Genomic DNA, 26,978 nt, shown 5'->3' on the forward strand with positions numbered 1-26,978 from the left:
AAGTTTTATGCGGGAATTTTCAATAAAGCAATCAATTGGTTATTCTCGATTTTACATCAAATACAAAAGGTTTTCGAGAGTTTAAGTAATATTTCTCTCTACTGACTTATTTTTCTTGAAGAAGAATTGCGAATAAATAATTCGATCATTTTTTGAACAAATTTGAGCTGTGAATCAACAGCTCTTTTGACCTTCATGTCAATAAATGTTTTGCTACTAGGGCGTCTATATGGGACTCATATTTTTCTATTTCCTGGGAGTCCCTGTCATATTTTTCTATTATGTCGGACCAAAGGGCAATAGCTTAAAACCTGATTTTTTTAGCAAGCATTCCTCAGCAACTGAAATTCATCACGAATCTCAAGTTCCATTCCGAGTCAATTATCATAATGAAATTCCGTTCGCCAATTTTGAACTTTCTTCAACCCACGCACAGTAACGCCAATCTCTCCTCCTAACTAGCCATGGGCAGCCGGTTCTTCCGATTGCCGCCGGTATCACTTTGACTTTGACTCTAAAGATTGCTAGCCAACTTTTAGCAGACAGTCGAGTCTTTCAAGATGTGGGAAAAAAAGTTATCATCGAATTATACCGCGCCGGTGACGATGGTGTGTCGGTTTTTTTGAGCAGAACGTCAATTTTCTAAAGTGTTCAAGCATCATCCAACTCATTTCCATGTACCGGTCTCATTTTGTTTTCAGTGGAGTAGTTTTTCGTGGCAAGTGTATCTAATCAAATTTTGGCGTTTGATGAATATTGAAGGGTGTGGAGAAACTGTGGTTTTCTAAAGAAACATGAAAATACCAAACAACTGGATTTCAATGATATTCTTATATTAAATCTTACCCCCTCTTCCGTACCGTTCCAAAAACCGATGTCTGATATTAAATGATAAGAAAACTTAGGCTTATTGCAAGTCAATTTCTTTCAGCCAAGTCAGTTTGATGCAGATGAACCTGCTGTTCAGTGCATTGAAAAGCAAATAGGCAACTATGAAAGCAAATTTACCAAGCTGTATTGAAGTAGAAACTAAAAAAGTATCAAAAACCTTGTTTAAAGTGACAAAAAAGTCGATGTTTCATAAGTACGCCTATGAATGATGAAAACAACTCCACCACATGCTTCATCCTGGCGATCATTACGATAAACAAATAAAACTGGATCTCTTTTGAATTTGGATTCAGGTTTCAAATAAGTTTCAGTCATAATTGCTATGTGTATGTTACGTGTACCCGCAGCAACAATGTCATATTGGAATGCTTGGTATAAAAGTTCATTATATATTTCTGATTCCAACTCTGTTGCTTTTGTCCACGAAGAATTTGTGAGATCCAAATTTTCCGTGAAATGAAGCTTATAATAATACTAAGAACAATCACTAAATCCATTTTATTGCCTAATTAGTAATCAGAGCCAATCAAATTCGTTGCCATAAAACGTAACGAACCATCAATTGACAGGTGTCCGGTTCGCGTCCGACGTCTTCGTAGAATGAAATACAGAAATCCGAAACTGGCAATCATATCAAATTAACCTTTCTGGGGCTGACCTTCCCCTAGTTTCGTTTCGTTTTTCTCTCGTCCAACAACTCACCCTGCCCCCTATCTAGAGCACAACACACATCACGACGCCTCCTTCCTTCTGTTTGATTTGTTTACATAACTTTGCGCCATACATTGCTATTGGTGTGTATATTTACCATCCCGAGACCATATCATATCATATCATCACTCACCATCATCATCGTTTATCTGGTTGCTTGCTTGCCTTGCTTCACTTTCTTCTTCTTTTGCTGCTGCAATCTACATACCTATTAATTCTCTTCCTATATATGTATGTGAGTGTGTGTGGCCTGTGTGCTGCTCTTCATCGGAGCTGAATTGCGTGCGCGTCTCCGTGTTACCAAACAATCTAATTGACCTAAATATCAATCACACACTAATTGAGTATCGTTTTTTTCTTTCCCTTTCTTTCTTCCCTCGCATTTGCATTTCTCTTCCACAGCTCCACAGGATCGAGTATGTGCATAGCCGTCATTTAATTTATAGAGATGTAAAACCAGAAAATTTTCTAATCGGTAGAAGTTCAAATAAACGTGATAAAATTATACATATAATAGGTAAGTACGATTTCATTTCTTTATTGTATCATTTGTCTTATTGTAACATTGAAACTGAAAAAAACAATCTTATTTTGTTTCCTTTCTTATGATAGTAGATATCTTTATGTAATGTCCCTTGAGAAATATTATTGTCCATTTAAACGATAGCACAAAAATATAAAAAATGTGAATTACTATATGATATATGGTAAAACATAGTTTTCAAACGATTTTATAGATGGCTGTATGCTGTAACTATATAAAATTATACTTCTGTGGAAAAAAAATAGTGTAACTATACTTATTTTTTGTTTTTGATCACCATTGGAATACATGGTAATAGTATACTGCCTATAACTGCATATTTGTAACATTCGACAAAAGTATGCTTTGAGTGAATGGAATACCAAGTGTGCTTTTCATGGCAGTATGGGAGGAAACCAAAATTTCTAAAAATTATCAAGAACTCAAAAGTGCTTATTCGATGCTGAAATTTTGTATAACTCATATCACATACTGGATGAATAGTCAGAAATAAATTCTGGTGGAAATTTCTTTGCTACTACATTACGGGGCTCTTGTATAATCTCAATGTGACTGTTATGCGATTACAATTATCAATGTGACAAAACAACTTGGTATTTTTTCGAATTTTCTAGAACAATCTCACAGATTTCAGTAAGTTGATCGAAAGTATTCATTATTCGATGACTCTCCCCGGTATTAATTCGAAATTGACAAAAATGTCGAATGTGACTGTTTTGCAGTTATGGGCAGAATAGTTTACGTTTTTTTTATTGTTTTTAGTATTGTAACCTATAAAACCACCCCTATAATAGTGGAAATAGAATATTAACCATAAATCCACCGATACTAATCATACCATCTGTTACTCAGAACCCGGTAATTCGAATTCGCTGAAATTTTGCTGACGAACAAAAAACAGCCTCAAGTTTTGTCTGTGGTGAATTCATTAAAGTTAACTCATTTTCCAAAGAGTTTCAGAGAGTTGTTCAAAGACAAAAGTAAGTAACCGAGAGATTTTTAATATAATTAAAAAAGTTGTGGGTAGTTGGTTTGTTCTGCAAACTTATTCACTTTTAGAAGTTACACAAGTTTGCTGAACACACCAACTAGTTACAACTTGGAATTAAATTGAAATAACCTCTTGGTTACTTACTTTTGTCTTTGAACAACCCTCTAGAACGTCTTGAAAAATGACTGAAATGTAAAGTTTTCACTGCAGACAAAACTTCAGGTTAATCGTAGTTCGTCTTCAAAATTAAATCTTATCTAGACTACCAGAAACTAAGATACAGATCGTCTTGGCCTTTCAGTCTTGACTAAATTAAAAGCTGTTATTTATTTTCTTTTTGATTAATCTACACTCAAAACAATAAAAATCCCTGTGAACGTGATCCACAGTATGACTGAAAGGCCCATGATGTTAATTATAAAACGACAAAAAATGTGTTCTTGAACATGTATCAAACGAAAACGATGCCACTAAGATCGACATTCACAAAATCAGACGTTATGGCATTTAAAATGCGGCACAAATTTACATCATTCGAATTTGACTTCACGTACATCAGAAAGAACTAAGACCATATGATTTTTTTTTTGTGAATGTGTATTCAAGTATCAATATGGAAGTACAGTCGAAAGCTACAGTAAACATCAATGATATAAAATAAACCACTTCTCTACCAAACATGAAAAATGAAGGAATGCTTAGCTGTAAAAACTAGATCTTCGCTTGAATTCAAAAATAAATTTAATTAAGTTATTTATGAAATATGTCAAAATCTTCTCTTAGCTATTTCTAATTTCTTCAGTATGAAAATTGTCATAGCATTTTTTTCATAGTAATTTGAGTGTGTTGTATGCGATTTTTGGATCATTTAAGGAATCTGCTTCAGATATTATCCAAAGAATTTCCTTATAAATTATCCATATTTTCTCATCGAGCATTCTCCTCCAGAAAATCCTGTAGAAATTTCTGCGGGAAGCGAGTCACTTTTAAGTGACTTTGCCACTTTTTTGAAGTAAGTCAATAAAAAGTCTAGACATGTCCACAAAAGTCACTTTTTTAACAAAAAGGCAGTTTTTTTCAGCTTTTGGACAAGAAATACCTATACGGACATTTTTTCTTAAAGTTAGTCCAAGTTTTGAATTAGATCATACCCACATATAAATGATTCTTTATCCACACAACAACATAGCAGTATTAATATGCTTGTTAAATGATTTTGTTGTGAAAAAGTTAGCAACTTCTGATGCTTTCTAACATTTTCGCTACCCCTCTTGTCCCCGAGTGGTGAAAATTTCACACTCATGTTTTGCTAGACCGTAATCAATCTAATCCACAGAATTGCATCTTGTTTCACAATTTTGCTAAATTTTGAATTATTAGATAATCTACCATTAAGGTGTGGCCCACTTAGAATTGGAATAAACAACTTTGGTTCTTACAACGACTCTAGTGGTCCAATTTAGAAGCTGAACCGTCCATGCGTGCCCTATAACAATAATAACATCACATGATTTTTTTCGCAGCTTAATTCGAACGCACTTCTGAGAAATTCAATATAGAAAATGATAGGAGGGAAATAATTGCGCACAAAAATTTGAAAAAAAAACCGTCTAGATCAGAAATATAAATTGCAAAAGTGTTAGGTTTTTCAATAAATACTGTGTAGCTTGTACTGAATAAGTACGAAGTAACTATTTTGACAGATCGCAAGGAAGCGTCGGGCAGTTACTGTGCACCGTTAGCTGTGGATTAAAGTCAGGACCAGTGATTCAAATCCAAACATTTCAGACCGCGATTCGGCCAAAAAGTTTGCCTCCGATCATACCATGTCTGCAGACAACCAAATAGGGAACAAAAATGAAGAAATGTGGCCAAATTCCGTACCATGAAGTTGTATGGTCAAGTGTTGACGAAGTTTAAGGATTTTTTATGATAGGTGATACCCACGTAATTGACCCTATTTCTGCCCAATTAAGAGATTTTGGGCTATTACGAATCGGAAGCCAAAAGTGAATCAAAGTATCGTCAAAATATCGACGAACTGTAAACTAAATAGTATAAACTTGTCAAAAATATGGATGAAAACAGTGTGCGCAAATTAATTAACCGTACTCCGGGAAAAGTCCGACAGTTTCTTGTATAAGGGGATGAATATTTTTTTATTATTTTTCTTTGAATCTTACAAGCAATGCAACATTTGAGTTAAAACAGAATTCTTTTAAGTTGAATTATATCCAAATTGGTCCAATTTGTGTATGTTCCAATTCTAAATGGGCCACACTTTAGAAAGCTGAACTTATATCGCTGCTTTCAGTATCTGTTATTTTCTGCAAACTAAATAAATCTACGAAATACATCAAATGATCGCTTGGGCTTATTTTCATAAATAATACTTTGAGTAACAATAAAAGTTGAGAAATTAATGTTATCAATCGATTTAGGGCACTTTTGAGCTTTTATCCGACTTTTGTATGAAGGCACGTCACTGTGGAATGTTCTAAACTTTATTTTGAATAATAGTTCTCCTCTTTTCACTACTGGAAATTATATGGTCGATTAATTCCCATTAAAACGCTATCTCTTAACAAATTAAACATCTTTTTTTATGTCTAGAACATCATAAACACTGAAAATCGTTTTAAGATTGAGTTATTCATGAAAGTGTTCACTTATACAATACAAACAGTTTTTTTTTTTTTTTTTTTTTAATTTCTTTATTAGTATCATTCCAAACATTACATTCATTTCTTATATCTAGGTGTTCTGTGTTATAAGACAACACTATCATCCTAATTTGGTAAAACAAATTTAAGATTTAATTAACATTTTGTTAACAACATATTACATTTCATTTGCCGTAGCAGTTCAGTTTTTTTTTTACAGGTGAGTTGATGTCACCTGCTTATAAGAGAAAAAAAAATGTTTTTAATATACTTAACCTAACTTAACCTAAACATATAACGCATTAATCGTGGCAATAGAAGATTGTAACGATTTTTGCCTGAAATTATTGATTATTTTATTTGACATTTGTTCCAATGTTTCAACATTGGATATTCTATGTAACTCATTGGTACTATACCAGGGAGGAAGCCTCAGAATCATTTTCAAAATTTTATTTTGAATTCTCTGCAGAGCTTTCTTCCTGGTATTACAACAGCTAGTCCATATTGGTACAGCATACAACATGGCTGGCCTGAAAATTTGTTTGAATATCAACAGCTTGTTCTTAAGACAAAGTTTTGATTTTCTATTAATAAGGGGATAGAGACATTTTACATATTTATTACATTTGGCTTGAATGCCCTCAATGTGATTTTTGAAAGTTAAATTCTTATCTAGCATGAGCCCTAGATACTTAACTTCATCTGACCAATTTATTGGAACCCCTCTCATCGTGACAACATGTCTACTTGAAGGTTTCAAATAAAGAGCTTTTGGTTTATGTGGGAATATTATTAGTTGAGTTTTGGAAGCATTAGGAGAAATCTTCCATTTTTGCAAGTATGAAGAAAAAATATCCAAACTTTTTTGCAATAGACTACAGATGACACGCAGGCTTCGTCCTTTGGCGGAGAGGCCTGTGTCATCCGCAAACAAAGATTTTTGACATCCCTGAGGTAGCTCAGGTAAGTCAGATGTGAAAATATTGTATAATATTGGTCCCAAAATGCTGCCTTGAGGAACACCAGCTCTTACAGGAAGTCTTTCAGATCTGGAGTTCTGATAATTAACCTGAAGTGTACGATTTGACAGATAACTTTGAATTATTCTAACAATGTATGTTGGAAAATTAAAGTTTTTTAATTTTACAATCAAACCTTCATGCCAAACACTGTCGAATGCTTTTTCTATGTCTAGAAGAGCAAGACCAGTAGAATAGCCTTCAGATTTGTTGGAACGGATCAAATTTGTTACACGTAAAAGTTGATGAGTGGTCGAATGTCCATGGCGGAATCCGAACTGTTCATTGGCAAAAATTGAATTTTCGTTGATGTGGGCCATCATTCTGTTCAAAATGACCTTTTCAAAAAGTTTACTGATGGAGGAAAGCAAACTGATTGGACGATAGCTAGAAGCTTCTGCAGGATTTTTGTCTGGTTTTAAAATTGGAACAACCTTAGCATTTTTCCATTTGTCAGGAAAATATGCTAATTGAAAACATTTGTTAAATATATCAACTAAAAATGATAAGCTACTTTCTGGAAGTTTCTTGATGAGGATGTAGAAAATTCCATCATCGCCAGGAGCTTTCATGTTTTTGAATTTTTTAATAATAGTTCTCACTTCTTCCAAATCAGTCTCCCAGGACTTTTCGAAAACGTTCTCTTGATTGAGAATATTTTCGAACTCCTGAGTAACTTCATTTTCAATTGGACTAGTAAGTCCTAAATTAAAATTGTGCGCACTTTCAAACTGCATAGCAAGTTTTTGAGCTTTTTCGCAATTAGTTAGTAATAATTTGTTTTCCTCTTTCAATGCCGGTATTGGCTTCTGAGGTTTTTTCAAGATTTTCGATAATTTCCAAAAGGGCTTAGAGCCAGGGTCCAATTGAGAAATTTTATTTTCAAAATTTTTGTTTCTTAATTGAGCAAAACGTTTCTTGATTTCTTTCTGCAAATCCTGCCATATAATTTTCATAGTAGGATCACGAGTGCGTTGAAATTGCCTTCTCCTCACGTTTTTAAGACGGATCAAGAGTTTAAGATCATCGTCTATAATCACGGATTCAAATTTTACTTCCCATTTTGGAATTGCAATGCTCCGGGCTTCAACAATGGAATTTGTTAAAGTTTCAAGAGCATTGTCAATATCAAGTTTAGTTTCTAAAGAAATGTTAACATCAAGATTGGAATCAACATACGTTTTATATATATTCCAGTCGGCTCGTAAATAATTGAAAGTGGAGCTGATAGGATTGAGAATCGCTTCTTGGGATATTTGAAATGTAACAGGGACATGATCAGAATCAAAATCAGCATGAGTAATCAGTTGGCTACAAAGATGACTAGAGTCGGTTAAGACCAAATCAATCGTAGATGGATTTCTAGAAGAGGAAAAACATGTAGGGCTATCAGGGTATTGAATTGAGAACCTGAAGAGCACTCATCAAATAAAATTCTACCGTTTGAATTACTTTGAGAATTATTCCATGACCGATGTTTGGCATTAAAGTCACCAATGAAAACAAATTTTGACTTATTGCGAGTAAATTTTCGCAAGTCAGTTTGAAGCAAATTAACTTGCTGTCCAGAGCATTGAAAAGGCAAATAGGCAGCTATGAAAGTATATTTACCAAACTGTGTTTCAACAGAAACACCTAAAGTTTCAAAAACTTTAGTTTCAAATGATGAAAACAGTTGATGTTTTATTCGCCTATGAATGATGATTGCAACTCCCCCACATGCCCCATCAAGTCGATCATTACGATAAACAAAAAAGTTAGGATCTCTTTTGAGTTGAGATCCAGGTTTTAAATACGTTTCGGTAATAACTGCTATATGCACGTTATTAACCGTAAGAAAATTAAACAGCTCGTCCTCTTTACCATTCAGAGAACGAGCATTCCAATTTAAAATATTTAAATTATTATTTGGATCCATTAGAAAAACGTAATCCAATAACAATTTGATTTGTAAATTTTACACCTACTTGGACTGCTTCAGTCATAGTGGTGGCTTTGAACATTGCATCAATCATTAGATTCAATTGTTCAGTTAGAAAATTAAAATCAGAGGCAGATATGTCATGTGATTTCCCATTGGAATTTCCGGTAGACGAAGAAGCGGAGTTACCTGTGGCGGTAAGGTTTTTTCCATTTGATTTGAAACAAGTAGAATGGGTACCCATGGATCGAACAGGGGAGGAGTTCGAATTTCCTGCTACGATATCGGCAAAGGATTTACCGTGGGTAGATACATTCGAAATAGAAAGATTCGAACGGCTACCCGACGGATTAAAATTAGTTTGTGAATGAGCATGATTATGATCTTCCTGATGGGTATGATTCATGATCAAGCGATCGTTAACTGAAAAATGAACATTGTTCGATACTCTACCAGGCGAATTCCGGAAACGACCGTTATCGTAACGGATATTATCTTTCATCTGCCTGGCACGAGCCTCAATGACCTTTTTGCGTGAAGGACAATTCCAAAAATTGGACTTATGGTTAACCCCGCAATTACAACATATGAATTTGGTGGTATCTTCCTTCACTGGACGGACGTCTTTGGCGTGAGAAGAACCTCCGCAAATCATGCATTTAGCATCCATGCGACAATTTTTTGTACCATGACCCCACTTTTGGCACCGACGGCACTGAGTGGGGTTCTGGTAATTTCCTCCAGGTTTCTGGAAATGTTCCCATGTCACACGGACATCAAACAAAAGTTTTGCTTTTTCTAAAGCTTTAATATTATTTAGTTCTTTTTTGTTAAAGTGAACTAAATAAAATTCTTGAGAAAGCCCTTTCCGAACAATGCCAGATTGGGTTCTCTTTTTCATAATGATTACTTGGACTGGGGAAAATCCAAGTACCATGACCCCACAGTTATGGATCAAATAGTGTGGATTCCAATCTATAAAATTCAATAAAACGACATGGAAAACGTAAAATTGTAATTTAAAAGCACGAATTGAATCGTTTCAAATTGGAACTTCGGTTAGTAAACTGTTTTGAGTGTAATATTTACGTAGGATTGCATAAACATTAAAAATTGTATCGGTTACTGAAAACCATATTATGGATCAATTTTTATATTATGGATCAAATTGTGACATATTACGGATCAGTGCGCAAAATCAAGAGATTTTCAAATCAATGCATCTGTATTGAATGATTTGGCGAAAGTTAACAATGTGTCACATATTACTGCAAAAAATAGCAATGTTAGAGCTGGAAACAAGGGTAAAATGCCATTTTTTGTGATACTGCATTGTAGCAAAACTGAGACATGTACTGTTTTCGCTCCACACCAAGTTTTCCACCCATTTTTGTCTGCTAAAAAGTGAAATTTACAAACCTTGATGTTTTATTAGTTATATCCTTAGTGCAATTGTCTGAAAATTTCGAATCCAATGCCTAAAATGGCAGAAATCTACATTCTTTGGAGGTGATCCATAACCGTGGTAAACAATCATTTCCTGGTCCATATTATGGATCACTAGTTAGAAGTGCTAATATTCGGTATCTAGAATCAACAATCAAGAAAAATGTTTTCCAAAGATGAATTCATACTAAATCGAAGCGAACGAGCATGTTTTATGTTATAACATTTGAATTTTACCACCGGTGGGAGCTTATGAATGGTGACGGCACTTCTTACAGAAAACGACCATACAATGGTAGCTGTGTGGTACCAACTGAACATTTGTCAAAAACACCGTTATTTAGCGGTTGAATGTTGTGCTTAACATTACAAATGGTAGAAGACAAATATTATAACATTGGAAAAATATGTTTTACGTCAACGTTTATGTTTTGAGCGAGTTATCCGATGTTGAACGCCAAAGTGATCCGTCACTGTGGGTGATCCGTAACTGTGTGGGCATGGTAAATCATTTATTCCATTTTTGATCTCTTCAGGTGATTTATAGTCACTTGAGAGACCTTTCAAGACAACTTTGAACAAACGTTCAGTTTTGTCGTCATAAGTAAAAAATTTGTGCTTCTTCTCTTCAAGATGTTTGAGAAGAAGCTCACGATCTTTAAGAGTTTCCGGCAAAACGCGACAGTCTCCTTTCTTTGCGATTTGGAAGGAAACCTTGATTCCCCTAATGGAGTTCAAGATCTCCTGCCTAAATCCCGCAAATTCGGAACAACTGACCACGATAGGCGGCACTCTTTGCTTCCTCACTTGAATCAAAGAGCCTGGGCTAGAGGCTGCTTCGATTTGGTGTTCGGAAAATTTGTCTAGAGCATCGAACTGATTGCTCATTTCGATACAATTATTCATTTCACCCTTGGAAGAAACTTCGCATTCCGGGGAAGCGTCCTTTCTTCCATTCTTGCCACGTGTAGTGACAGTTTTAAAACCCACTTTTTTGGAAGGAAGTAGTGAATTCAGAGATTCACCCTTCCTTTTGTTTGTTGTTGATACCATGTTTAATTAATAAACGAAAGAAGACGTGACCTTCGAAAGGTTTTTTCCCAAGACGGTGTCCAAGAAGGATTACCACCGCTAGCTTTCGCCAACGGGTCCAACGAAAAATCGAAGGCACGGGTCCAAACAAGGATCGTAAAGGGATCAATAGTAGAAAAAGTAGTACTGAAAAGTACTGTTTTAGTAGCACTGAAAAGTACCGTTTTTAATTTTAGCACTGAAAAGTACTGTTTTTGTAGCACTGAAAAGTACTGTTTTATTGCTTTAGGTAGTTTTTAAGAAAACTTCAAAGAGCAGAGAGAATTCATGTACGCACAGCACGAAGGTACGATGCGCACTGACAATACAAACAGTTTGTAAACAATATCTCGAAATGTTGGGAGCACAATATAGTGCATATTTCAAAAATCGATTTTCAATAGTACACGATTAGACCTACAACCTGCAGTATATCAGATGTTGTTTTCTAACACAGTGGTAAAAGAAGTGAAATCAATCTTATCACATTTTGACTTTTCATTTTTAGTCACTTTTTTGAAACCTGTATGTTATTATTTGATCATTTTTTTATTTAGTGATCAGATTCACTAAAATAACTATTTCTGGCACCAATTGTCGCTATTAGCCCTGCTTCTGACATTCATTTTCAGTTTCCTCCAGGAAAACTTTCAAAGATTCCTACATAAATGTCTCCAAGATTTTTAAGCAAATTCATTCCAGAGATCCAAGGATCTAAGAATTGTTCCGGTATTTCTTGAGCGTTCTAGGGAAAACCTAGACGAATCAATGCATAGATTCCTAGATTAATTCCTCATGAACTTTTTCAGAAATTCTTGCATGAATCTATGGAGGAAAACATGAGACTCTAAAGAAATTTCTGGAAAATCCTTATAGGAATTACTTGTAGAAAACTCAAGATATTTTGATCAAAAATTTATGATAAAAATCCCAAACATGCTTCTCTACAGTATTACCAACAAAATAGTGGAAAAATGAAGGAAATATACTGATGAATTACTGGATGAATTTCTGGATAACTTCCTTCGAAAAGATTGTTTTTTTAAAGATATTCTTTAAAAATTCTGATTAAATTTTTAAAGCAATTTTGTAACAATCACTAGAACTTTGAACAAATGCCTGAAGTATCTCGATGAAATTCATGAAAAAAATTCCGGCGTGAAGTCACGAGTATTTTTTTTTTTTTTTGGTCTCTTTTTCAGGCATTTAGTCTCCAAAGTTTCTATATTTTAGAATCCCCAGGGAAATTACTAGATTTGTTTTTAAATCTAGTGGCTATCAATGGTGTCATATTTTAATGATCTACCGAATTAACCGTTTGAATGAATTCTAACGGTTTTGTTGAAAGAAAAAACAAGAGAGTGCGCGTTGTAAACCTTAGGTAAGCGGTTTGGTTTTTCGTGTTACCTGAGATAATAATACAAGATTTTTTAATGGTTCTACACATTGATCCGTGGAAATGATGCATTATTTCTGCATGATCTCAAGATAATCAAGCCTGTCATTTTCCAAGACGAATTCTACCCTTTCCCATTTTTCAAAATTACAGTGTTTTCTTGTGGAAGTGCACAGGACTTAACGGCTTCCTTAAAGCGAGTAACACGTTAACATTTCCATCCCATCCCAAATTTGACCTGCATTCGGACGCAGCCGGCGCCGTTATTTCTCAGTTCAAAGAATGGGAACTTCAATACTTGCACACTGAGGGTGCAACTTATCCCAAGTAGCATCCGTTCGTTCCTTGTGTGGACGATCAATCATGCTCATGCTCAGATATGTTGATAAAAAATATGGAAAGGTTTTAGGGTGACCTTCTGGACGAAATGCTGGATAAATTGTTGGAGCAAATTGTAGAAAAATTTCCTGCACGAGTCAATGGTGGATTTTCTGGGATAATTTCTGTTAAATTCATAAGTTTTTGAAGTTAGGATTCTGAAAAACAAGCTTTTGGAAACTACTGTTCCATTCCTTGAATTCGATCAGGTACCGTTTCAGGTACACCATTTACAGCTTAATAGGGTAGAAGTACCAATTATGGTAATTGTGGGAACAAAAAGAGATGTTTTCTTAATGTTTTACTAGAATATAACAGCTTATATTCACAAGAATGATAAACCTATTTGTTTTTGATGATAACTAAGCCTTGATAAGAACATACGTGCAATAAGCTTCGAAAAATGAACATTTGGAAATTTTGCCTCACACATATGTCACCTTCTTAGCAGTTTGCTAAAGAACACCCATTACGAAATTTATGTTTTCATCCGGTAAAACTGCTTCAACCGATAAATGTATGTTGCCTAGTGAGAACAAATGAACAAATTTAGCTGGTGAGCAATTAAATTTACAGTTTTAAGGCGAAGTAGGCCGTCATTGAAATTTGTACGCGTCGTTGATGATCGTTGCTAAATCATCTCACGATTTCAAATCAAAGAAAATCAGTTGGTTTTGCACTGACTTAGCTGAAAAAGTATCAGTATACTTTATACGTCTTAGCGCGTACAGTGATACTTTTTCACGTCAATATAAACTATCAAGACTGAGTTTTATCACTTTGAAATGCAAGCTAAAAAGTCATCATTGTTGCCAAAACGAATGACGGGCTACTTAGCCTTGAGTTGTGAATCATTAATCATGATATTTCCACTATGTCGATAACTAGTACAAATATTGTATTTTTTTATCAGTGAAATAAAAGAAGTATAGGATAAAAGCACCGGTTAAAAAAATTCGGAACTGAGCTGAAAGCCTTTTGTCGCATTGAACATCTCGTTAGTCAAAATAGGCAACCATAACCAGTTTCGGCCACATATTTAACTTCGGTTGCTAATTTGGCCAATCGCATTGATTTCTTATGAGAGTTGCTAAATTAGGAGTACCCTGGCCTGATTACATGTATAGGTGCTGAAATTTTAAGGAAAAGTAATATCGCAAGTTATCATGTGAATGTGATCTACTGAACACAAAAGGTTTCATGCTGATTGGCTATGTAAAACGGTGCATATTCCACTATGGCTAAAATTGGCGTATGACCAAAACCGGTGCTTCTTCCCTAGTCGTTTTATGGGTCACTTCCACGACGGGACGATTCGGTAAGGCATTAACTTCAGGTTTTGTGCTCAATTACTACGATTTTTCAATCACACGTTCGAAAATGTTCGCAAGCGGCAGCTGCTGATTTCATGGTAGAGAGGATTGTTTCAGCGATACTCGATTTTGGAGTTTTCGCTCTTTTTTCTCCAAAATTAGGCACTGGAGAAGTAATGTGAGTTAGTTAATGCTGTTTTATATCATATTTTCAATTTTCACTACTTGTTGACTCCTTTAAAAAATTAGTTGCTCCCTTGAACTCATTGCAATAAATTGATTTATTGGCTATATTACACAAAATTTCTGTAAAATTTGATGAGCAATCACTTCATTACTTATTAGCGATGCATTATCATTCACTGGACTGCATTTAAGTCGATTGCGTGCAAATATTTGACAAAAATTTAAAATCAATTTTTAGTAGCTTTGAGACTTTTTTTTTTTCAAACTTTTCAATTCAGCTCTTTTGCAAGGCTTCAAACTAGTAATTGAAATCAACAAGTCATGCTTACGTTTTAGAAACGCTGGTAAAATCTGATTTTTATCCATACGGTTGACCTATTGCATCCATAATTGGTACACCTACCCTACATAGTTTCTTGAAAATTGTACACATTTTTGCAACAAAAGTTATCTACATGTATTAGTATATCAAAATAGGTTATTTTGGAGTGGATTGCATTCAATTTTGCAGTACAATAAACTTTTTGAAAAATAAAGAATGTGATTTAAGGTGAAAATGCATCGAAGTCAAACTTCAAATTTTCAACACCACAAATCTGGAGAACCGAACACTCATTTCAGCTGAAAACTTAATCGATTGGTCACCACTAGCTAGTGACCAATCGATTAAGTTTTCAGATTAAATGTTTGGTTTTCCAGATTTGTGCTCTTGAAAATTTGAGGCTTGGCTTCGATTCATCTTCACCTTAAGATGGTAAAAAAGTGAATTAAAATACTGTATAGCATATCTAAATTGCTATCGGTACTCACGACGATTTATAATCAACTAGACAGAAATCTTAACGGGAATTGTGAATCAAATTAAATTGGGAAACTCTGCTCTAGTTAGTAAGGTCAACCATCGCTCATCGGCATCATCCACAAGTAGTGCATGCCATGTGCGCCTACCTACCCATATACTGTGTATGCTGACTCACCCTGACGCCTACGGAAACGGCATCCACTCGAACGCGATCCACACCTATCATCGGTATTCGGTATCGCAACGCAAATACACAATCCACGACCAGCACATGTACAATAACGATCCACCACCCCCTTCAGTGCGCATGTGTCGGTTAGAATCATACGACCACCCCAAAGCGAGCAGATGCTCGAATGCTCCTCCACTAGCATACCCATTCATCGTCTCTACAGCATAACCAGAGCATAGCTGAGACTCTCCCTGCTATGCTCATTATTCTCTCCCGCTCGCAGCAATCTATTTTTAGACCCGGCTGACTTGATGAACTGCGCATACTCACACTATCAGTCGGGCCGCGAAATCCCACATCCATCGCACAGTGGCACATTAAACCTCAAAAATTATGTTATCAAAATTACTTGTTGATATTTTTTCATTTTTTATAATTATGTGATTTGAGATTGATCAATTTTATTTTCGAATTTTGGTTGCATCTTAAGTGTGGACTCCAAACAGCTATATCTCAATGGAATCGAAATCGATTTGACATCAATAGGCATCACTTGAAAACGTAGTCCCAAGCACAGCTGTTAAATGTAGAGTAAGGTGGGGCAAAAGTTCGACCTTAGTGGTGTAATCAAAGTTTCCAGGAAAACAATAGCAGTTAAAACAAAACAAATACCATACAGTGAACCTTCAACATATTGGCTATAATTTTGCTGAACAAACTTGTGTCAAAATATTAACCCATTTTTAGTTATAACAGTTTCAAAATTTATTGTCTTATTCGAACTTTTGCCCCACCGGTGGGGCAAGAGTTCGAATCTAGTGTGGGGCAAAAGTTCGCTGGCTAAAACACAAAATATCGATCCTTTAATTACAGGCATAATTTACACCAGCAGTAAACTTAAGTTTGACGAAAAATACACACTAAATTTTCATCAAAAAATTGCCCAAAACCGGATTAATTGGAATATACTCAAAAATAGAAGTTTTTCACAATACTAAGTGGAAATGTAAAATTTTGGTGACAATTACCACACGATCAGACAAATTTAACTAAGTTTGAAAATAATATATGGATTTTAGGCAATTTGCAAATGTTTCCGTGATTTTATACATGGGTCGAACTTTTGCCCCGCTGATTCGAACTTTTGCCCCACTATGGGCCAAAAATTATTTTAAAGCATTTATGCAAAAACTAATACACTTCAAAGCAACCTTATGATAGGCCTAGAAACGCCCTTACATAAAATATTGAAAAAGATGTTATCTTCAATTGGTTCCATGCAACGAAAGTTTGACCAAATATTGCAATATTCACGTCGAAAAACAACAAATAGCCATAACTTTTCCAAATCTCAATCGATTTTTATGATATTTGGATTGAAAGTCTCTTACTTGAATAGCATTCGAACCACCATGACATTTATAAGATTTGTTTTGAATTGAGCTGGAAATCTTAAAAAGAAACTCTTACCCCACTCGAACTTTTGCCCCACTTTACTCTATATTTCCTGCTATACTTCTAGGCATTTTCATATGAATTTCTCCAGTTTGTTATCGGATTCTCCCAAGAATTGCTCAAAAAATTCCTCCAGGAAACAAGAAATCTTTTGAGCACTCTCTCAGGAGTCTTCAATAAACTCAACCTTAAGTTCTCCTAGGAATTTAATCAGCATTACATCCTGCAATTATTTCAAACATTTCTCGAGTATTTTATCAAGTAAAATCTCAATGTATTCTTCAACAGCTCACACCAGGCCTGCCCAACCTTCTTGGCTTTTTTTTACATAAGTGGTTGCCACGTTCGCAATTATAGTCCGATCTGAGAGATTTGTACCTCAAATGAAAGCTTGGCATTATATCTAACTTATCCATGTATGAAAAATCGAAATATTATCAAACTGTTTGCTACAGATTCATTTAAGTCGAAAAATTGATGCAGCCCGCGGGCTGGATTGATTTTTGCTTTTGCATGCATCGCGAGCGGAGAGTTTTATATGAATTTGATTTTTTTAACGTTTATCATTCAGATATAAAGCCAAGATTTCATTTGAGGTACAATTTTCTCGGACTATTATTGCGAACGCGGCTACTATTTATGTCAAAAATGAGCCAAAAGGGTTAGGCATGCCTGCTTTACACCTTGGTTTAATGCCGTAAATACTACAGAAAAAAATCCATTAATTTTTCCCCGAGCACTAAAATACAGATTTCTCTTGGGTTTACCTTGATGTTCCTCAAGAAATTTCATCAGAGAATAATACGTATTTTAAATAATTATTATTGCAATTTATCTAAGACATTCTCCAAGACAACCACAATGACCGAGAACCTTTGAAGAGATTCTTGTAGGAGTTCAGCAAGGTTTTTTTAGAACTTCATATGTTCATATGTTTCATTTCTCTGGATGAATCGATGGAAATAATATTAGAAGACTTGTTAAGAAAATTTTGCAAAGAATCTGTGGAGTAATTCCTGAGTATCATATCTGGTGAAATTGCTATATAAAAAATCATATCTGGTGAAATTGCTTGTTGAATGTTTCAAACGGAAATCTAGGAGGAATGGGATACAATGTTAGATGACTTACTGAGAGATTTGAGCCGTTCTTAAAAAATCTGAGAATTTTTTTGGAAAGCTTCTTGGTTCTTCTAGGGTTCTTCTATTCTTGGTTCTATCTAGGGTTGTCCTGAGAAAAATTGATGGGATAGTTTTTGAAGGAAACTGAAATGAAATTCTCGGAAAAATTCCTTAGGACATTCGGAAACAAATCATCAAATGAACTTCGATGTAATGTTTGAAGGAAACTTTGGGCAAATACCCGAATTCATTTCTGAGGTAATTCCTGGAGAAAATCATTGAAAATTAGAGTTCCCGCTAGTTTTATTGATTCGTGTTTGGTCTCGTTTAAGTTTCTTTTTCGGATTTTTTGGTCTCATTTTTCAGGTCCTCCCATTTTCAAGATACTCATATGCTACTAGCGCATGGCATCAAATAAAGTTAATAGATTAAGCCAGAGCAAATGTGAATTTTTGCTTTTGTCACCCCGCCCTTCAAAGGTGGCAAAAATTCGAAAGGGGAAAATAAATATAATGTCTTATTTTAGAAGTAATTTGTATGACTTTCAGTGTTTTAGCTATTTTGTGACAAATATCCGAAAAACCAATACATTGTTATTATAAGTTTGAATTCTCTTAAATACGTTTGTTGGTACTTTTATTATTCGTGTTCTGTTCTATTATTTTTTTCAGGGTAAAATTGAAAACAATATTGATATTTCACATTTGTTATATGAATTAAGCAATCCTCACTAAATATTCCATCCCAAACGAGAGCTGTGCATCCATGTATTTGTACATATTTCATTAGTGTTTCGTTTGATGAAACATGTTGTTTTCATACATCTATTTTTATTTGATCAATAGAACTATATTACTTGAACAAATATTCAATAACCATGAAAATTTGTATGTCAGAAATAAACTAAAATTACACTTCAAATCCATGACAGTTCACAGAGAAAATTTACATAAATTTCATTGAATTGATTAGTGGAAAATTTACTGTACATAAATTAAGCTTTTCTTAATTAATAAGTTTTTTTTTATAGGATGGCTTTAAGAACATGTATGCAACAGTAGTTGGTTAAAATCTTACTTGGGATGCAATTTAGATTGTTTCCAACCTTTGAATGAAGGCGCGCCACTGTGCATCGTCACTCGTTGTGCTGCCGGTGTGTTTGCTACCTCCCCGCCACCGTCATCAATGAAAGCCACTGCGAACGGAACGCGAGGAAACAGAATGAAGTTTGTTTTGAATCGAGTGAACCGTGCGCAGCTGCGCCGGTTCTCTCGCTCTCCCTGTGGGTATATGTGCCGAATGGAACGAACAAAACGCGGACCAGCTGATTCATGCTCGCTCTCCGCACTGTCTGTGTCGCCTACTCGTAACGGTACCACCATACAAAGAGAACACCCAATACAGACAGCGACTCGTGAGTCCCGTTTCGCCGGTCGTTGCCGGTTTTTGCGTACGCCCGTGGCCGGGCTCTGGCTTTTGATGGGCTTTGAGCGCTCGCTTTCCGCATGTCCCTTTGGCGCAGCGGATAGCGCGTTGGACTTCTAATCCAAAGGTCGTGGGTTCGATCCCCACAAGGGATGCAAGTTGAAACTTGGATTCTTTTTTGTTCGGCTAGCCGAGCACTTTTGGTTCGGTGGAGTCGATTTCTGTGTGTGGTTGGTTGTTTCGCTTCAGCGTAGGTGGTAGCAGATAGATGGCTTGACTTTTCGTAGTCAGTGATACAGATAATGATGGGAAGTTTTTTTTTCAGTACCATTTGAAATGTTTCTGGGAAACCTTGGTGTCGTTCACTTTATAGGAGCCGGATCCTATTCTTGACACTTTTGTTTCATTTGGGCCACAATAAGTATGCGTCGTATCGAAGTGCTTCTTATTGTAAAGTTTCAGATATTTCGATCGAGAAAAAACCCTGCATGCTGAAGTGCCCAAGTAACTCTGCACCCTTCCTTAATACTTTTGTATTTGGTTCAATGATTTTCAAGGATTTCGGTTTCGAATTTCAGGACGAGGAAATACTTGGAGAAATTTATTTAAAAAAAGCTAAGAATTACTTAAAGGTGCTAATGTTGGGATTCATCGAAGAATAGTGGTTATCGATGAAAATTTAATGATCATGAAAAGACGTTTGTTATCAACAAGTTTTGAACTGTCAGATTGAGGCACAATTGACAAGTACAATGTTTATAATCATTAGTCGACATTTAAAATGATTGAATGTTAAATGTTAAAATTATGTGATAAATTTTAAAAATAAAAAACAGAACTCGTTATCTTGCTGTTTCAAAAGATAAAACATTGGGCTATTTTTATGATATTATCAGTATACATGTTTGTTATATTGTAAATTTATTCAACCAAACTGAAAACAAACTTGCTTGTTTTCGGATAACTAACTGCTCACCGAAGTAAGTATTTCTTGAAAAAAGGTAATAATTCTTGGAGAAATTCCTAGAAAAATCTGAAGACAAACAGACAAAGCAATATCTAGAGGAACTCCATAACCCCCTCCCTAGTTGAATTGATTTATTTTGTGATATTTTGTTGTTTTTCCGGCACGATCCTTAACAAATTTGTCGAACGATTTCTGATAAGATCTTCGACAGAACGCTTATCTTTAGGTGGACTTCAAGAACAGTCCAATAAAAAATATCGAAACTTTTTTTAAGGAATGCCTACGATGAGGACAATCTTTGAAAACTTCAAATGAAATGTTAAGTTTTGTTGCAAACCAGTTAATTAAAATTTCGACAATTATCGACACCTTATAAATGTCCATTCAAGAAGTTCAACTTTTCTCTAGACAGTTTTTTTTTTCCATTGGCATAGTGTTTCATTGGGATTCAATTGCGCCAGGTAAGCACAACAAACACGCCAAATCAGTCAGAAAATGTGTGTACCTCGTGCACATACCTAAACGAAAGCAAGCCGCCGCCAAACGGACTGATTCGCGTGCACGCCGTCGTCTCCCACGAGAGGCAGGCAAGGCAGCCACAACAGTTTATTTCGCTTTAATTATCCGTTTAAGTAATAAACAAATCGTTTAGCTGCCCGATTTTGTTTGCTGCTAGGTTCTACGTGGTGCGAGGATGGTACCGTAAGAACGCGTTCTAAAAATAGAGCACACAGTAAGACGCAAATACTATCCCAACTGAGCAAGAAGCCGCACAGGAAGAGGCGTCTTGGTCTATTTTAAGATGGGCGTCTTGGTTTACATGTGCCATCGAAGATAACGCATTGAGAATGGATTTCCATGCTTTGATAGGGTGCGAGAATATTACTTTGTTTGAATCAAAGTTTTCAAGTGGTCATGGAAAAACCTATCAAATCTGGAATTAAAATTCTTTAGAATTCAAACCGCCTGATTTATTTTTTATTCTTTTTAAAATATCCCGGAGTTCGAAATTTCCATGGTAGTAAAGATTTTCCCAAGTCTCATTAGACATCAAAGCCTCATCGATCATTCCCGAGGGATGTGACAGGAATATTTATAATATTTAGAATCGAATGAATCAGAAGATATGCTTTACATGAATCCTGAATACAAAAATAAAAACTGAGAATTTTCGGGGTAAAATTGTTTTATTTGTATGGCAAACAAGTTTGTAGAATGACATTTTTCAACAATATAAAAAAAAATCGGATCTATCGGAGCACTAGTATTCGAGATTGAACTTGAATATTTGCAGCCATTGCGTACTTCATTCTGTCCTATACTGTGCGTCCTCAATTTCTTAGTACAATACCTTATATACTCCGAGGTATTCAGAAGATAACTTTAGACGTTTTAAGTGAAAGCCACACGCGATCCTCGGTAAATTTCATTCTAAATATTTAATATTTTTTGTGAGGACTTTTCATGACCCTCCGCGAAAGCCATGAGAGATCTTTGGAGAACGTTGGCAAAATTCCTATGAGAATCCCCGAAGTATCCTTTAAAGGAATATTTGCAGAAATGATTTGGAGTTTTCTTGAAAAAGAGGAAAAAGCACATAACTTTGTGGAATTTTGCGAAGAGTTAGCAACTTTCTTACTTCGCCGTGTCCTTCTTTTTTTCCTGTTTCGGTTCGGGATGAAGCACTGCGACCAGTTTTCTTTGATCCGTGTCCTTTGTAAACAGCTCAGTCGAATGATACTATTTTTGACTATGTATCGGTGCTCTAGCGTATCAAATTATTGCTTCTTCTCATAAGGTTCAAAGTCATTTTTTGTAACCGTGAACAGCTTTCATCGAATTAGACATTTAGGTTCCGTAAAACAAGAAGCTTATTTTAGATAATAGGAGGTCGGCTGATTCGGAATCGTTCACCTCATAGATATCGAAAGATAAGCACTTGAACTCGGAAAGAACTTGTCTCATGAATTGAAACCAGCCTCAGATGCAGATTGAATCATTTTTCCACTTCGAGCTCCTCATCATCTAGGACAAATAGGTGGGTTTTAGTGGCTTGTTACTCTTTCATATCTATTTACTCGCCCGAAAGTAACATTAACAAGAGCAGATACAACAAGAGTACAATATGGTAGATCTTACCCTGTAACGCACCTCGAAAAGATGATCTACCTGCGTTACGGGTGTCCTTCTTAATTTCTACATGAGCAAAAATCATTCTATCTATTAAGAGCATTTTGTCATGTGTGTAATTCCCACCTCAAAAAGATCCAAGTCCATTTTATAATAGCTTGTATGATATTATGGGCAATTGTAATTTCAAAATTCCATGAATGATTTTCCCTTCTTTGAATATTAAACTGTTCTTTAGGGCTAATGCTAGCACAGCTTCAAAAGAGATTTACTCTTCTTTATATAATTGGCTGTTCTTCATAATTGTACTGAAAAGGTGTATCGCTGTCTGCGGCAAACAAAAGAAATGAATGTTATATTAACAATATTGTGAAATTAACTTTCCGATAATTATATTGAATACTAGTGGTCCCGGCAAACTAAATAAAGAACAAAAAAATAAAAATGAAAAAAAAAGTTATTTTTTCGAATTTTTATTTTTGATGATAGTTGTTAAACTGTTTTTAATCGTCCTCTGGATCATTATTTTACTTGTTTTTTACTTTGTAAATTGAAAAAAAACCTAACTGATGTCAAAACAATGATGATCCTTATTTTTTCTCCCCTTCAAAATTTTCGAATTTTCGAAGGGGGGGGGGGGGATGACATAAAAGAAAATTAATATTTGTATCAGCCTTATTGAATAAGAACTTTCTTTTATAATGCGATTTTGATAACAGAATATCTTTGAATTCAGCAATAATGAATAAATAAATTCAATAAATGAAAACCGTCCAAAAACATTGATTGAAACAAAAACTAATTTTTCTTAACCATATGCATTGTTGTTCATTTGTTCATTGAATGAAGTTTATAGATTGCCCGTTGGGACATTAGTAAGTCTTGTGATAATATCTGTAGTTTTAACGTAAAGCATTGCCAAAAGTACATTAACTTAGAATGAAAATCTTAACGTCATTAATCTTAATCATTTGTTTTTAAAGCTAGTTAAGCTGAGGTGCTGGCTCTGTTCCAGTAGGGACGTTACGTCAGGAAAAAGATCAGGAAGAAGAATAAGTGTAACGGTAGCATTAAAATTCAACATGTTGAGTGCCAACAAGGTAAAAACTCATTCTACTACTTCTAACCAAGATGGCGTCAAAATCCAAGATGGACGCCAGATTTTTCACTCAAAATAATACTCCTATTCTTCACCTGACTCGAATTATACACCAACGATTGAAAACTTGTATCTTTGTTGTACAAAAAATGATGTTTGCATTGATTGCACTCGCCATATACGTCAAAATCGTCGAACATGATTTAGAAAATCATTTATTTCATACGATAAATACCATTGATACCTAGTTTTTTAAGCCTATCTTACGCATTTTTTTCTCAGCTTTCTGGTGGTAATCTCAGAATTCAAAACGAGCGGTGCGCTAATGGTAAAAAAAACGATTTTTCTAACAAATTCAAAATGGCCGCCATTTTTTTTAACTTCAAAAGTAAGCTATATACTTTCTCTATTCGATGCTAGTAAGTTTGTTATGTGTTGCAAGAAAAAAAAAATAGACATATCACGTGAAGAAATACCCAAGATTAATAAAAAATGGGATTTTTAGCAAAATGTTTAGCTAGCTGGCGTACCAACTTGAGACAACCGAAAGGACCACCCTTAAGTTTTATCGAAAACTAGCGATCAGTGACATAACGTCCTGATCAATGGCCAACCAATTTATTGGAACCCCTCTCATCGTGACAACATGTCTACTTGAAGGTTTCAAATAAAGAGCTTTTGGTTTATGTGGGAATATTATTAGTTGAGTTTTGGAAGCATTAGGAGAAATCTTCCATTTCTGCAAGTATGAAGAAAAAATACCCAAACTTTTTTGCAATCGACTACAGATGACACGCAGGCTTCGTCCTTTGGCGGAGAGGCCTGTGTCATCCGCAAACAAGGATTTTTGACATCCCTGAGGTAACTCAGGTAAGTCAGATGGGAAAATATTGTATAATATTGGTCCCAAAATGCTTCCTTGAGGAACACAAGCTCTTACAGGAAGTCTTCCAGTCCCGGAGTTCTCATAATTGACCTGAAGTGTACGTTTTGACAGATAACTTTTGATTGTTCTAACAATGTATGTTGGAAAATTAAAGTTTTTCAATTTTACAATCAAACCTTCATGCCAAACACTGTCGAATGCTTTTTCTATGTCTAGAAGAGCAAGACCAGTAGAGTAGCCTTCAGATTTGTTGGAACGGATCAAATTTGTTACACGTAAAAGTTGATGAGTGGTCGAATGTCCATGGCGGAATCCGAACTGTTCATTGGCAAAAATTGAATTTTCGTTGATGTGGGCCATCATTCTGTTCAAAATGACCTTTTCAAAAAGTTTACTGATGGAGGAAAGCAAACTGATTGGACGATAGCTAGAAGCTTCTGCAGGATTTTTGTCTGGTTTTAAAATTGGAACAACCTTAGCATTTTTCCATTTGTCAGGAAAATATGCTAATTGAAAACATTTGTTAAATATATCAACTAAATATTTTAAGCTACTTTCTGGAAGTTTCTTGATGAGGATGTAGAAAATTCCATCATCGCCAGGAGCGTTCATATTTTTGATTTTTTTTAATAATAGTTCTCACTTCTTCCAAATCAGTCTCCCAGGCATTTTCGAAAACGTTCTCTTGATTGAGAATATTTTCGAACTCCTGAGTAACTCCATATCAAGGTTTAATTACTAACAATGATTCTGGGGAATGGTTTTCTGGCAAATGGTGCATTCTGCCAAATGGTTTTTCGCCAAAAAAAAAACATTCTGGCGAATTGGTTCGGACAAATGTCATACAATCAAATCTCGATTAACTTCTATGTATCTAGGATATATCCCAGGAAACCAGAAATCGCATAAGAATTACCGTAAACAGTCGTTTTTTAAATTGCATCTACTCCGCACTAGATGGTGTGTGAAATCGTTTGGTTGACTTTCATCGCTTAAAAGGCTACTTTCTGATTTCATTGTTGCACTTCGTTTCGTCCCGTATTCACGTCGCATTGAATGCCATTTTCATCATAGAAATATGCACGTATATCGCCTCTACTTTTGTAGGTATAAGGCGGGAGTGGTCCAATTTTCAAAAGGATATTTGGCATCATGCAGTTTCATAGTAGAACAAGTAGCATTTTAAATAAGGCTTATAATTATAATGCGACACGTTCATCCAAAAAAATATGCGAAACGTCCTTATAAGGAACGTCTTTATGCGAAACGTCCCGCCTCCGTATAAGGCCTTTTGACGACATCTTATACATGGAATTTTACACATACAAGCATCGCATAATGCACATATATTTCAAGTACATATATTTCGTTATATGTGCATTTTTATTGTCCGGGTTTTACGAAAACGTTCCTTTTCTAAGGTTACGATTTTATAATGGATTACCTGCTTTGCTCTTGTCCACAGTTGATCAGCAGAAGTTTTCTCGTTTTATTTTGTATGGCCGTATGGGGAAAGACAACTAACTTCAAATTTCTCGTAAATGAAAGCATTTATCGAAAAAATATTTGGTAGGCGTGATAGTCATTATCATCACGTACAACCGGAACCAAATATTTTTTCGAAAATAGTTCCCAACTTTGAGAAATAATTCGTGAGATTTGTTTTTCGCCATACAAATATTTTTCGCGTTACCTATTAGCGATTTTTCGTGCATAGACACTAGCGCAAGTGCGTTACTGTGCGGTAAGTAGCGAAACAGGCCATGTATGTAATCCATTGGAAGGTTAAAAATATTCTGTCGTCGAAACTGGATTTTCTTGAGTTTAATATGGAAAATAGCCAATTAGAGATTTAAGTTTAAGATATCTTATAGAATTGACTTCCCGTTTTTTTTTCAGAAAATATCCAAATAATTTCTAAAAAGACAATTGACAGTATTTTGGATATCACTGATAAAAAATGGATAAATGCTTTGAAACCTTTGAATTCTGGAAGGATAGATGAAATCTCCGAAGAAATTTCTTTTTATTCTAAGAGAAATTTCTAGTTGAAAACTCGAATAAAACCTGAACGAAAATTTTAGAGGAAATCCTATGAAACCCCTGAAGGCATATCGGATGAAATTACTGGTTGAATTCCTGAAGGCGTCCTAAATTAAAATCTTGGAAGAAATCCTTGGGAAATCTATGGAAGAATCACTGAATGAAATCCTGGAGGACTTAGGACTTTCTTGAGGAATGTCTGATAAAAAATCTATGGATGAACCTCTGATGAAATTTGTGGAGTATTTTCTGGGATCATCATTAGAAAAATTCTAGGTTGAATTCTTGAAGAAGCCTCCTGGAGGAATTTCTCGGAAAATCCTGAATCATTAAATGACTTACAGA

General features: G+C 35.2%; 1 protein-coding gene and 1 non-coding gene across 9 annotated transcripts in view; both read left to right on the forward strand.

Moving 5' to 3' along the window:
* The window catches only part of LOC5564645 (casein kinase I), a 206,014-nt gene that overhangs the window by 90,564 nt on the left and 88,472 nt on the right, over positions 1 to 26,978 (forward strand). For all 8 annotated transcript variants that reach the window (XM_021853318.1, XM_021853319.1, XM_021853323.1 and 5 more), the window contains exon 5: positions 2,005 to 2,119. In XM_021853318.1, the coding sequence (XP_021709010.1) occupies positions 2,005 to 2,119 (115 nt within the window). The remainder of the gene's footprint in view (positions 1 to 2,004; positions 2,120 to 26,978) is intronic.
* On the forward strand, positions 19,591 to 19,663 carry Trnar-ucu. The gene has a single exon. It is a non-coding gene; the product is annotated as a tRNA-Arg (tRNA).

The sequence above is a fragment of the Aedes aegypti genome, chromosome 3 (genome assembly GCF_002204515.2).
Source record: "Aedes aegypti strain LVP_AGWG chromosome 3, AaegL5.0 Primary Assembly, whole genome shotgun sequence".
NCBI lineage: Eukaryota > Metazoa > Arthropoda > Insecta > Diptera > Culicidae > Aedes > Aedes aegypti.